General features: G+C 40.5%; 1 protein-coding gene across 1 annotated transcript in view; it reads left to right on the top strand.

The window, feature by feature from the left end:
- Positions 1-13,258, top strand: part of LOC139542151 (zinc finger protein 721-like) — a 43,864-nt gene that overhangs the window by 2,911 nt on the left and 27,695 nt on the right. Inside the window, exon 2 of the mRNA XM_071347244.1 lies at positions 3,650-5,307. Coding sequence (XP_071203345.1) covers positions 3,650-5,307 — 1,658 coding nt within the window. The remainder of the gene's footprint in view (positions 1-3,649; positions 5,308-13,258) is intronic.

Below are 13,258 nucleotides of genomic sequence, written 5' to 3'. Positions count from 1 at the left end.
CTTTAATTTTGAGTGTGACTCCAAATCCAGACCTCCATGGGTTGATAAATTTGATTTCCATTGATAATTTTTGTGTGATTTTGTTGTCAGCACATTCAACTATGTAAAGAAAAAAGTATTTAATAAGAATAGTTCAATCATTCAGATCTTGGATGTGTTATTTTAGTGTTCCCTTTTATTTTTTTGAGCAGTGTATATTCTAGAATTCATCCATGATGTCATAATGATAGTTTAACCTGGTTTCTAGGCTATATAGTATATTCTAGAATTCATCCATGATGTAATAATGATAGTTTAACCAGGTTTATAGGATATATAGTATATTCTAGAATTGCCAGTGAAGATTTCCTGTGGGGGTCAAATTGTTAGAGCTGTTGATAAGTCATTGTATAATATTCAGCCAATTTATTTTCATGCCATTACATCAATAACGCCCAACCAGAAGAGAATAAACTCTTCCTGAACCAACTCCTGCTGTCCTTCATAAATTCTGACGTTGCTGGTAATAGGCTACACAAGCAGTCAGCAACCTACATTTGGAGTGCAAATGTATCTTACCATTTCTACTGATCTGGTGCCAGTTATGATTTTCATATTCACATTTTACTGAAACAGTTTAATTTAATTTATAATAGTATCTCAAAATCATTGTCTGTGATTAATCTACATTCTATCTAAATGAAAATTATACAAATCTAAAAGTAACTTTTATTGACATTGCCAATTATGTAAAAACTAGCCTACATAAAGCCAACAAATAAAAACATTGCAAATAACTGTCCTATAACAAACTTGCAACATTGTATAAAACATTCTGGGCCCTCAGTTTCCCGTGCCAGTGAGTTCTCGACCGACACAGCTGTAGGCTATTTGTGAAAGGGATAAGAAGTAATCAGGTGTTTTGACATTATATAGATCTACATTTGTGCTCAGGACAGGTAGACTAGTCCTACTTCTATATGTGTAACCAGGTAGACTAGTCCTACTTCTATATGTGTAACCAGGTAGACTAGTCCTACTTCTATATGTGTAACCAGGTAGACTAGTCCTACTTCTATATGTGTTGTCGGGTAGACTAGTCCTACTTCTATATGTGTAACCGGGTAGACTAGTCCTACCTCTATATGCGTAATCAGGTAGACTAGTCCTAGTCTATGTGTAACCAGGTAGACTAGTCCTACTTCTATATGTGTAACCAGGTAGACTAGTCCTACCTCTATATGTGTTGTCGGGGACGACTAGTCCTACTTCTATATGTGTAACCAGGTAGACTGGTCCTACTTCTATATGTGTAACCAGGTAGACTAGTCCTACTTCTATATGTGTAACCAGGTAGACTAGTCCTACTTCTATATGTGTAACCAGGTAGACTAGTCCTACTTCTATATGTGTAACCAGGTAGACTAGTCCTACCTCTATATGTGTAACCAGGTAGACTAGTCCTACTTCTGTATGTGTAGTCAGGTAGACTAGTCCTACTTCTGTATGTGTAGTCAGGTAGACTAGTCCTACTTCTGTATGTGTAGTCAGGTAGACTAGTCCTACTTCTATATGTGTAGTCAGGTAGACTAGTCCTACTTCAATATGTGTAATCAGGTAGACTAGTCCTACTTCTATATGTGTAATCAGGTAGACTAGTCCTACTTCTGTATGTGTAATCAGGTAGACTAGTCCTACTTCTATATGTGTAACCAGGTAGACTAATCCTACTTCTATATGGGTAATCAGGTGTGCGTCCTTACTCAACATTGACAGGAGTGTTTCAAACGAAAGAATGAATAAACTGACGCATCTTGCGGGGTAAGGTCTGGGTGATCTGCCATGGGTCGTTTCATTTAGTATCCGTTTGGGTCGGCATGGGGAATGAATCTATTTCTCCATAGTATGTTGTACCGAAGTTGACCGACTGTAAGGAAGTGTAACTTTGACTATAATTACTGTTTCCTCAAGGAGGGAAACGAGGTACAACACCTGATTGGCCCCACCCCTTCCTGGGTCGGTGAAGAGCGGTATTAAATTGAAGGAATAAATCCAAGCCTCACGCTCATCACCCGTGGAAGACAGGGATTCCAGGAAGGCGTGGATTTAATAGTATGTTGTACCTAGTTTCCCTCCTTCAGGGAACAGTAGTTATAGTCATAACATGTGGATTTAATAGTATGTTGTACCTAGTTTCCCTCCTTCAGGGAACAGTAGTTATAGTCATAATGTTACGCTTGTCATATGATGAACTTCAACTTAAATACTGGATCTTGCAGTGGGACAGTTTTTTGTATTCAGATCTCTGAAATGCTCTCTAACTACGTCACATTTAGTGTCTCCTTATGTTACGCTGGGAAAACAGTTTTCAATAATTTCAGAGTTTGCTAAATCCAATGGTTCTAACCGAAAGTCCCCTTAACTTTATTGACAACACCCAAATGGATACTGTCATTACCGTGGTTTTTCAATAATTACCCATCATTCTTAATACTGTAGCTGTTTAGTTAGTCACATGTTCAACTATCATCAGCTGATCCAGGAAATCATTTTCTGAATGACAGTCAAATGACAAACATCACAACATGCAACAACAACCAAAGTGCTTCTTCATTCATTACTCTGGTAAAGACAGTTATGCCGTGCTCCACGTTGGATCCAACATCACTAACAAATTGATGTTTATAGTGTTATTGTCTGCTTGATTTACAGTAGGGTCTCGTTAGTCTGTTTAGACACAGAGATACTTAGCTCATAATGTGTAGAGAACTGTTCCTTGATGGATAGGCTATTGTACAACACACAGAGCTATTTTCCTATATTTGTTGTTTGGTGAAGTTATGGGTCCTACAGTAGGTCTATGTTGTTTTTAGGTGAAGTTATGGGTCCTACAGTAGGTCTATGTTGTTGTTAGGTGAAGTTATGGGTCCTACAGTAGGTCTATGTTATTGTTAGGTGAAGTTATGGGTCCTACAGTAGGTCTATGTTGTTAGGTGAACTTATGGGTCCTACAGTAGGTCTATGTTATTGTTTGGTGAAGTTATGGGTTCTACAGTAGGTCCATAACTAGTGGTTTCCTCATTACCAGATATACTACATCCATAACTAGTGGTTTCCTCATTACCAGATATACTACATCCATAACTAGTGGTTTCCTCATTACCAGATATACTACATCCATAACTTATGGTTTCCTCATTACCAGATATACTACATCCATAACTAGTGGTTTCCTCATTACCAGATATACTACATCCATAACTAGTGGTTTCCTCATTACCAGATATACTACATCCATAACTAGTGGTTTCCTCATTATCAGGGAGGAGTTTCTACAATCAAGTTGTGTTGCATCGCCCTCGTGCCACAATTTTAGCAAACACAGAAAGGGTCCTATATTGGAGACCAAAAGTCGTCTGGCACACTGCTTAGAGTTGAACATGAATAACTTATTTCTAGCCTACAATCCTTGATGTTACTACTAATGTGAAAGCAAGACAAACTATGACTATTCTTGCTCATTTTAAGACGATTGTTAAATAATTTTAACATTCATTACAGACATCAATTGTTGTACAACATCATGGCTACTCTGTTGGCATCACCTTTTACAGTGGATTACCGCTGTTGTGGGCCTTTAATCATCTGTCTGACTTTGTTGTTCACACAGGAGAGATACTTCACTATCGTGGATCCTCTGGGGATCCTCAACAACCTCATGATGCTGAAGAGGCAGAGAAGAGTCTCTCCAGATCAGAAATCCTGCAGAGATCCACAGGGAAGAGAACTCACTGCTGCTCTGACTGTGGGAAGAGATTCACCTCGTCAGGCATTAAAATTCATCAGAGAATACACACAGGAGAGAAACCTTTTAGCTGTGGTCAATGTGGGAAGAGTTTTGCTGCATATGGGACTCTGACTCAACACCAGAGAATACACACAGGAGAGAAATTTTATATTTGTGATCTATGTGGGAAGAGTTTTGCTGCATTTGGGACTCTGACTCAACACCAGAGAACACACACAGGAGAGAAACCCTACAGCTGTGGTCAATGTGGGAAGTGTTTTGGTCAATCTGGCCATCTGGTATTACACCAGAGAACACACACAGGAGAGAAACCTTATAGCTGTGATCAATGTGGGAAGAGTTTTGCTGCATATAGAACTCTGGCTCAACACCAGAGAACACACACAGGAGAGAAACCCTACAGCTGTGGTCAATGTGGGAAGTGTTTTGGTCAATCTGGCCATCTGGTATTACACCAGAGAATACACACAGGAGAGAAATCTTATAGCTGTGGTCAATGTGGGAAAAGTTTTGGTCAATCTGGAGAGCTGACTCAACACCAGAGAATACACACAGGAGAGAAATCTTATAGCTGTGGACAATGTGGGAAGAGTTTTGCTGCAACTAGAACTCTGATTCTGCACCAGAGAATACACACAGGAGAGAAGCCTTATAGCTGTGGTCAATGTGGGAAGAGATTTCTTCGATCTGGAGAGCTGACAGTGCACCAGAGAACACACACAGGAGAGAAACCTTACAGCTGTGATCAATGTGGGAAGAGTTTTACTAGATCTGGCAATCTGACTATACACCAGAGAACACACACAGGAGAGAAATCTTATAGCTGTGATCAATGTGGGAAGAGTTTTAGTCAATCTGGAGAGCTGACAGTGCACCAGAGAATACACACAGGAGAGAAACCTTATAGCTGTGGTCAATGTGGGAAGAGTTTTGCTGCAACTAGAACTCTGACTCAACACCAGAGAATACACACAGGAGAGAAACCTTATAGCTGTGGTCAATGTGGGAAGAGTTTTGCTGCAACTAGAACTCTGACTCAACACCAGAGAATACACACAGGAGAGAAACCTTATAGCTGTGGTCAATGTGGGAAGAGTTTTGCTGCAACTAGAACTCTGACTCTGCACCAGAGAATACACACAGGAGAGAAGCCTTATAGCTGTGTTCAATGTGGCAAGAGTTTTCTTCGATCTGGAGCACTGACAGTGCACCAGAGAACACACACAGAAGAGAAACCTTACAGCTGTGATCAATGTGGGAAGAGTTTTACTAGATCTGATAATCTGACTATACACCAGAGAACACACACAGGAGAGAAACCTTATAGCTGTGATCAATGTGGGAAGAGTTTTAGTCAATCTGGAGAGCTGACAGTGCACCAGAGAATACACACAGGAGAGAAACCTTATAGCTGTGATCAATGTGGGAAGAGTTTTGCTGCATATAGAACTCTGACTCAACACCAGAGAACACACACAGGAGAGAAACCTTATAGCTGTGGTCAATGTGGGAAGAGTTTTGCTGCAACTAGAACTCTGACTCTGCACCAGAGAATACACACAGGAGAGAAGCCTTATAGCTGTGGTCAATGTGGCAAGAGTTTTCTTCGATCTGGAGCGCTGACAGTGCACCAGAGAATACACACAGGAGAGAAACCTTATAGCTGTGATCAGTGTGACAAGAAATACTCTGATAAAAGTTCTCTGATCAAACATCAGAAAATACATACATGAAGGAATTGTTTCATGATATCAATGAATTAATGTCACATTGTAGAATGTTTTTAACAATGTAGAAGGAGTATTTTTAGGAATTTCACAATGTAGAACCCTAAACGTTTGCCCCATTCAATTGATTTCAGCCTTAGGAAAAATCCAGGCTCTTGAAAGAGTACTATTTATGTTATTTAACAAAAAAGTGACACTAAAAGAGCTGTGTTACACTTACCATGTTGGTGACCCACTTGAATCAAAATGCAACACCTCAAAATGTAGCGAGCTGTTTTCTACAAATTGTCCTCTAACAAGGGATATTCACATTATTCCCAGATTCCGTGTGGTTTTTGAGCTGTTAGTTTTAACAGGATGTGCAACCTCATCTCCCTCCTCTTGCACAAATGATTTCAACATGATATCGATGAGTGATTACAAATAAGTGTTGCGTTCCTTTGTATAGTGACCCCTACATTTAAATGCATCACTCCAAAATGTAGCTGACTGTCTTCTGCAGGTTGTCCTCTAACTAGTGAGGTAAAATATATTTCCCATTTCCATGTGTTTTTTTAGTTGTGTTAGTTTCAACAGCAAGTACAACCTGATTTCCCCCCTAATCGATATCAGTGATTTATTGCTACTTGTCAAAACAACAGCGTTTTTGGTGCTTGTGCAGTTTATAAGGTGCTTGTTTAAGTAATATGATTATTGTGGCAGATGTTTGTGTATATAGTACATTTTATGTTTAGGTTTTCAATTTATCACAAACTGTTTCTGCATTTGGACTATTGATTTGGACAGGTTTAAACTGTGACATTGGGGATATCCCACCTAGCAAACTGTGACATTGGGGATATCCCACCTAGCAAACTGTCGTTGAAAATAAGACTATGACCGACGTACAATATAAGTTTGGTTTTACTTGAAAGTGTAAAAAACTATTTAATTTCAACGTACTTGCAGCTTATACACATGGACGCAGTATAATAAATCGGTCTATAATCAATTTTATTAACAATCCTAATAAATTGAGTCATAAATGTAGGATATATTTGTTGTCTTAAGGGGGAAGGTGTTACAGACTTTGGCTTTTCCATTTATGTTTTGAGGTTGGACTTTAGCACGTATAGCTTGTTAGCACGTATAGCGCGTTACCACGTATAGCTCGTTAGCACGTAGGACGCACTGATTGGTGTCACCTCGTTAGTCAGTATGTGTTACACCTGTGCTGGCTTGTCCATCTCGTTAGTGGGAAGGTGTTTCACCTGAGCTGGTCCAGGTTCTATTTAAGAGTGTCTGGCCCAGTGCTCCAGTTGTCTTGATAGATGTGGAGAGTCAACACCTTTAGTTGCTCCACCTTTTTGGTTTGCTTCCTTTAAGTTTGGTGTGGGTTTTTCTTTTGTTTGCCTCTTCTTCGGCAGATTTAGTGGGTCTCATGGTGGGTGTCTTTTAGGTCCCAGTTGTTACTAGTCAACTTTCAGTGGACACCCCCATAGTGTCTTTCAGAGCCCCTCCTAAAACCCCACCTGTTTAGTTGTGGTTGTTGTCAGTGACTCTTTGTTAGTTCCCTCTTCTGTTTAAGGAATATTTCTGGTTTTCTTGCTGGGGAATGTCACAACAAACAATGGAGTCAAACAAGCTGATATTTTGGGTCGGATATAGAATCATATTGTTAATATTTTAATCAATGGCATTTCCATAGGATGCTCATTAGTCTTTCAGTTGTTAGTCTTCTGTTTTTTATGTTGTGTACCTCTTATGTTGTGTACTAAATATATCTGTTAATTTTCATTGTTTTTTCCTGTGAAGCCATTGAGTTGCATCCATGTCTGAAATGTGCTGTATAAATAAAGCTTGATTTGAACATATTGCAAAACAAATGAACCCAATGACTGACCAATCAGACTCTTGCAAAACAAATGAACAAAATATGTGCAAAAGCAACACAGATCTTGGTCCATCTTAGTATGAAAAACAGTATCAATTCAGTGTATCTTCCACTGTCAAAATAGTGCTGGTATGTACGTTTAGTATCACTTTTCAACCAACCTAGTTCATTTGTTAAAAAAGGATTTTTTTTTTAATCAACAATACTTCAAAGGATTCAACTACTGAAAACTGAAACAAACAAATGGATCAAACAGATCAATCCCACTTTTCCAGCCTGCTGAAGGCGGCTCTACCAGGGGCTTGAGGTGGTCTCCCACAGCTCTGCTGGTGGAGTGGTAAACACCACACCCGGCTCTACCAGGGGCTTGAGGTTGTCTCCCACAGCTCTGCTGGTGGAGTGGTAAACACCACCCCCGGCTCTACCGGGGGCTTGAGGTGGTCTCCCACAGCTCTGCTGGTGGAGTGGTAAACACCACACCCGGCTCTACCGGGGGCTTGAGGTGGTCTCCCACAGCTCTGCTGGTGGAGTGGTAAACACCACACCCGGCTCTACCAGGGGCTTGAGGTTGTCTCCCACAGCTCTGCTGGTGGAGTGGTAAACACCACCCCCGGCTCTACCAGGGGCTTGAGGTGGTCTCCCACAGCTCTGCTGGTGGAGTGGTAAACACCACCCCCGGCTCTACCAGGGGCTTGAGGTGGTCTCCCACAGCTCTGCTTATGTCATGTTCTGTGGCCTTGCCGTTCCATTTCTTGACTGCCCCTGCAACACAGAAACACATTTAGTCATATTATATAAAACACTCAAAGTAATGGATATGGAGCATCTATGGCCTCAGTTACACCTGGCACCTAAATGTGACTTCTTTCATCTGATCACTCCAAGCTGCATTAGGTTCACATCTACCAGGATGGGCTTTTGACAGTCTGGATGCAGTCAGGCCACTGAATATACATAAGCAATGTAAAGAGATGGGGTGAATGAGTGGGGAAAAGTACATTTGACACAAATGACCTTCATAATAAATCAAATGTTATTTGTCACATACAGATGTTATTGCTGGTGTAGTGAAATGCTTCTGTTCCTAGCTCCAACAGTGCAGTAATATCTAAACAAATGATTGTGTTCCTAGCTCCAACAGTGCAGTAGTATCTAACTAAATGCTTGTGTGCTTGTGTTCCTAGCTCCAACAGTGCAGTAATATCTAACAATTTCACAACAAATACCTAATACACACAAATCTAAGTAATGGAATAAGAATATATAAATATATGGACAAGCGATGTCAGAGTGACATAGACAGATACAGTAGAATAGGATAGAATACAGTATATACATATGAGATGAGACTAAGATACAGTAGAATAGGATAGAATACAGTATATACATATGAGATGAGTAATACATAGACTAAGATACAGTAGAGTAGAATAGAATGCAGTATATACATATGAGATGAGTAATACATAGACTAAGATACAGTAGAATAGGATAGAATACAGTATATACATATGAGATGAGTAATACATAGACTAAGATACAGTAGAATAGGATAGAATACAGTATATACATATGTGATGAGTAATACATAGACTAAGATACAGTATATACATATGAGATGAGTAATGCCAGATATATAAACATTATTAAAGTGACTAGTGTTCCATTCCTTGAAGTGGCCAATGATTTCAAGTCTGTGTATGTAGGCAGCAGCCTCTCTGTGTTAGTGATGGAAAAACAGCTTCTGTCTCTCGGTCACAGCTTTGATGCACCTGTACTGACCTCGCCTTCTGGATGATAGCGGACTGAACAGGCTTTGATGCACCTGTACTGACCTCGCCTTCTGGATGATAGCGGGGTGAACAGGCTTTGATGCACCTGTACTGACCTCACCTTCTAGATGATAGTGGGGTGAACAGGCTTTGATGCACCTGTACTGACCTCGCCTTCTAGATGATAGTGGGGTGAACAGGCAGTGGCTCGGGTAATAACAAAGAACAAATGTGTGTGCCTGAGGGGAAATTACCTTTCATACAGCCAAAAGGGGTGAGAAATTACACCAATATCAGTGGACAATTTGCACTGATGTAAATAAACATGGATTATGGAACATATTCCCTTTTGCTGACGTGATGAACTGCTAAGGGGACATAAATATTTACCATCTAAACCATGTGTGACCTCTCACCTCTCTGGCTGTAGAAGTGTTCTTCCTAACCAGTCCCTCAACAGCTCTCTGACTGAGCTCCACCCTCACTGGGTCTTCAGAGGAGAGGAAGGCTGAGGAGGGATGGAAGGATGAATGGATCAGTCAGTCAATAAAGTGTAGAGCTGCTGTCTGACAAAATCACTATTTTGGTAGTTCATTAAAGTAAATAAGGCTTAATGACTGCTGAATACCAACTATCAATCACTTAGATCATGTATTTTCAACGGGCTAGGGATGTCCCGTTGAAGTTGACATTTAAAAGGGTTAAGGTTAGGGTTTAGGGTAGGGATGTCCCAAGGATTCCAGATAGCATTGACCATTGTGCATTCTTCTGTCTCTGTTACATAGCAGGTGTAAAATAAACAGACAAGACAAGTAGACACGCAGTGCATTATGGTCATTGTATTTTAAATAATAGCATCTAATTATGCCAATCTGTTTGTGGGGTTGTTAGAGAAGAACGTGATTGACAGCCCTAACAATCCATTCTAGCACCTCATCAGGCTCTGAAAAAGTCTTCATTGATGACGTGTTCCTTCTATTCCAGGGGACAGCAGAGGAACTTCATCGATTCCACTCCTTCATCAATACAAGCAGTGAACATCTGAAATTCACCCTCACCTTTGATGCGCATGAAACAAGTTATCTGGACATTTTGATTAAGAGGGAGGGGTGTGGCTTTAGCACAGACCTATACAGGAAGCCGGACGGACAGGAATTCCCTCTTACGCAGAGACAGCTTCCACCCTACACCCCTAAAAAAACTATTGTAATACTTGAGTAAAGAAAACATTTAAAATGTAAATTTGTAATTTTAATTTTGTAAATTTAAAACAAAAACTTAACTGTTTGTCCTTGTAGGTAACCAGATCGTGACTACAACTAAGTTACTAAGTCTTTAACCACACTGTGTTGTTACACTGGTGAGTAAAAACTCATGCTTCCTACACTTCAACTTGTTGTCTGAAAATAAAATGTAAATTTTCGTCAACTGCGTCCAGTCAGCAGATGGACTAGATGCCGCTTAGGCCGCCCGTTGTGACTCCGTCAAGAATTCAGCAGAGCAAGTTTGTATGAAGGTCTGGTTATTAAATGGGTTCATAGTTCAATAGTAATATCCTCTAAAACGCTCTGGTGACAAACTTTACTGCCCTGTTTCCAGTTGTCCACATGGCTGGGAGAACCTATTCAAGTAAGGAAATAGATTTTGGAAATGTAAAGGAGCAATGATGTATTATTAGCTAACTAGCTACAGTGAAAGCTAACTCAAATGAGCTGCTAAATGAGCTAGCTAGTTGGCTAGCAAATACTGTATAGATAGATAACTAAGTGAATGAAATATCAGCAACTACCTAACTTCATATTAGCTATCTATCTTGATGTATTTATCACTGTAAAAAACAAACTCCAAATGCATTTGTAGGTAGCTAGCTAACAGCCATGGAGGGTGAAAGGATAGCAGCCCCAACTGTCAGTGAGAGAGGAGGCTATTCTGGATAGGGCAGGTACTTTTGTGTAATTCCTGTCACTAGAAGTGAGGACGGAGATAATAGTAACATAATATTCATTGTGGTGTAATTTGACTATAATGAAGTGTGTTTCTTGTGAGGTTTTCTGTCCTCAGATAAAGAGCTCTATGAAAGCCAGTCTACATATGAAGAGGTCCCAATGAAGAGCAGTGGTTCTCAGTCCTGGGGACTCAAAGAGGCACATTGTTGTTTTTGCCTCAGCACTGCACAGCTGATTCAAATGATCAACTCATCATCAAGCTTCAAGTGGTATTTATGTATTCATTTGTGATGCTATCCTTGATATGATCCTGTTATTGTCACATGCACATATGTGTGCCCATGCATCTATCAATCCAATGTTATCATGATTTGTTATCAGGGATATTATACTTTAGTAATCCACAATGACCTGGTGATGTAACAGTCTAATAATTACATTGTCTTCCGTATTCCTACAGATACCTTGTAACTGGAGATTCCTTCAAAACGATTGCCTACAGTTAACGTGTAGGGCACTGCAAGGTTGGGTGACCAGGGTCATCTGGGACTGCCTCCTGGAGGAATGCAGATGTGTGAAGGCTACCTGTGTCCTGCGTAACTTCATGAAGATGGACACGAGGACCAGGAGGGGATTTGCAGCTCGCCGCCGTGTGCCAGAGGAGAAGTCTGCTGCTCTGCAGGATGTTTCAAGGATGGGGTCCAACAACGCAGCAAGAGAGGCAATCCGTGTGCGGGAGATCTTCACCTCCTACTTCTTCAAAGAGGGTGCTGTTCCCTGGCAACACCATAGACTACACTATGCACAACCAAAGGCTCTTTTAAGAGGGTGCTGTTCCCTGGCAACACCATAGACTACACTATGCACAACCAAGGGCTCTTTTAAGAGGGTGCTGTTCCCTGGCAACACCATAGACTACACTATGCACAACCAAAGGCTCTTTTAAGAGGGTGCTGTTCCCTGGCAACACCATAGACTACACTATGCACAACCAAAGGCTCTTTTAAGAGCCATCCACATTACAATAAGAGTATTCTTCCATTTACTTAGCTATGTCAACTGCAGTTATTCAATTCACAGTTTCTCTCCCTTTGATTTCTACTTCTCAGGTGAGGGTGCTGTTTAGGTAAGGGTGTGATGTCTGTGCAAAAACAAAACAGGCTATCTTAAATCACTAATATTGCAAAATTTTAGAACAATTGGACACCCTATAACCCACACCTACACACTCATGTATCAATCTGATTGATGGATTGTGTTGTGCAGTAAACAGGTTCAGGTGTATAACTGTGGCTCCTTCCACCTTCAAAGAATAGGCAAGAGGGCCAACCATGGAGAATAGTAAGACACTATATAACTACACTATATTGTTTGTCCTCATGTGTCCATTCATGTTTTTCAGCATAAAGTACTCTGCAGCCACTTAGTGTGGTGTGGACACCAGGTGAGGCCACACACAGATTCCTGTTGAACACTGTGGCTTTAACTACCTTTCTCAATAACAGTCTCTCTCCTTCACTTCATCCCTCTCTCCCCTTCTCCCTAAATCCTCTAGGTTATATCAGCTGTGTCGGTGAACCCCTCCTGCATCTGAACAGGCTACATCGAGGGCACAGCATGGTCAGAAGTGAGAGGTCACTTGGTCAGGTCAACAGGAAGTATTATTAAAGAGATGCTTTACATTGAAATACAGATAGATGCAGTAGTCCCAGAGTTAATGATCCCAGGTCAGTTTATATTATACAGGAAGTATTATTAAAGAGATGCTTTACATTGAAATACAGATAGATGCAGTAGTCCCAGAGTTAATGATCCAAGGTCAGTTTATATTATACAGGAAGTATTATTAAAGAGGTGCTTTACATTGAAATACAGAGAGATGCAGTAGTCCCAGAGTTAATGATCCCAGGTCAGTTTTGCATTTCACCTCCTGATTGATGACTAACAATGTTAGAATAAAAAATAAAAACACAAGGCTTAAACATGCTCTCTCTCTCCATCTGTCTCTCATCTGCAGATATTCATTTTCCGTTATTTTACCAGGTAAGTTGACTGAGAACACGTTCTCATTTGCAGCAACGACCTGGGGAATAGTTACAGGGGAGAGGAGGGGGATGAATGAGCCAATTGTAAACTGGGGATTATTAGGTGAC

The sequence above is a fragment of the Salvelinus alpinus genome, chromosome 2 (assembly GCF_045679555.1).
Source record: "Salvelinus alpinus chromosome 2, SLU_Salpinus.1, whole genome shotgun sequence".
NCBI lineage: Eukaryota > Metazoa > Chordata > Actinopteri > Salmoniformes > Salmonidae > Salvelinus > Salvelinus alpinus.
This window is presented reverse-complemented; position numbering and strand designations above follow the sequence as displayed.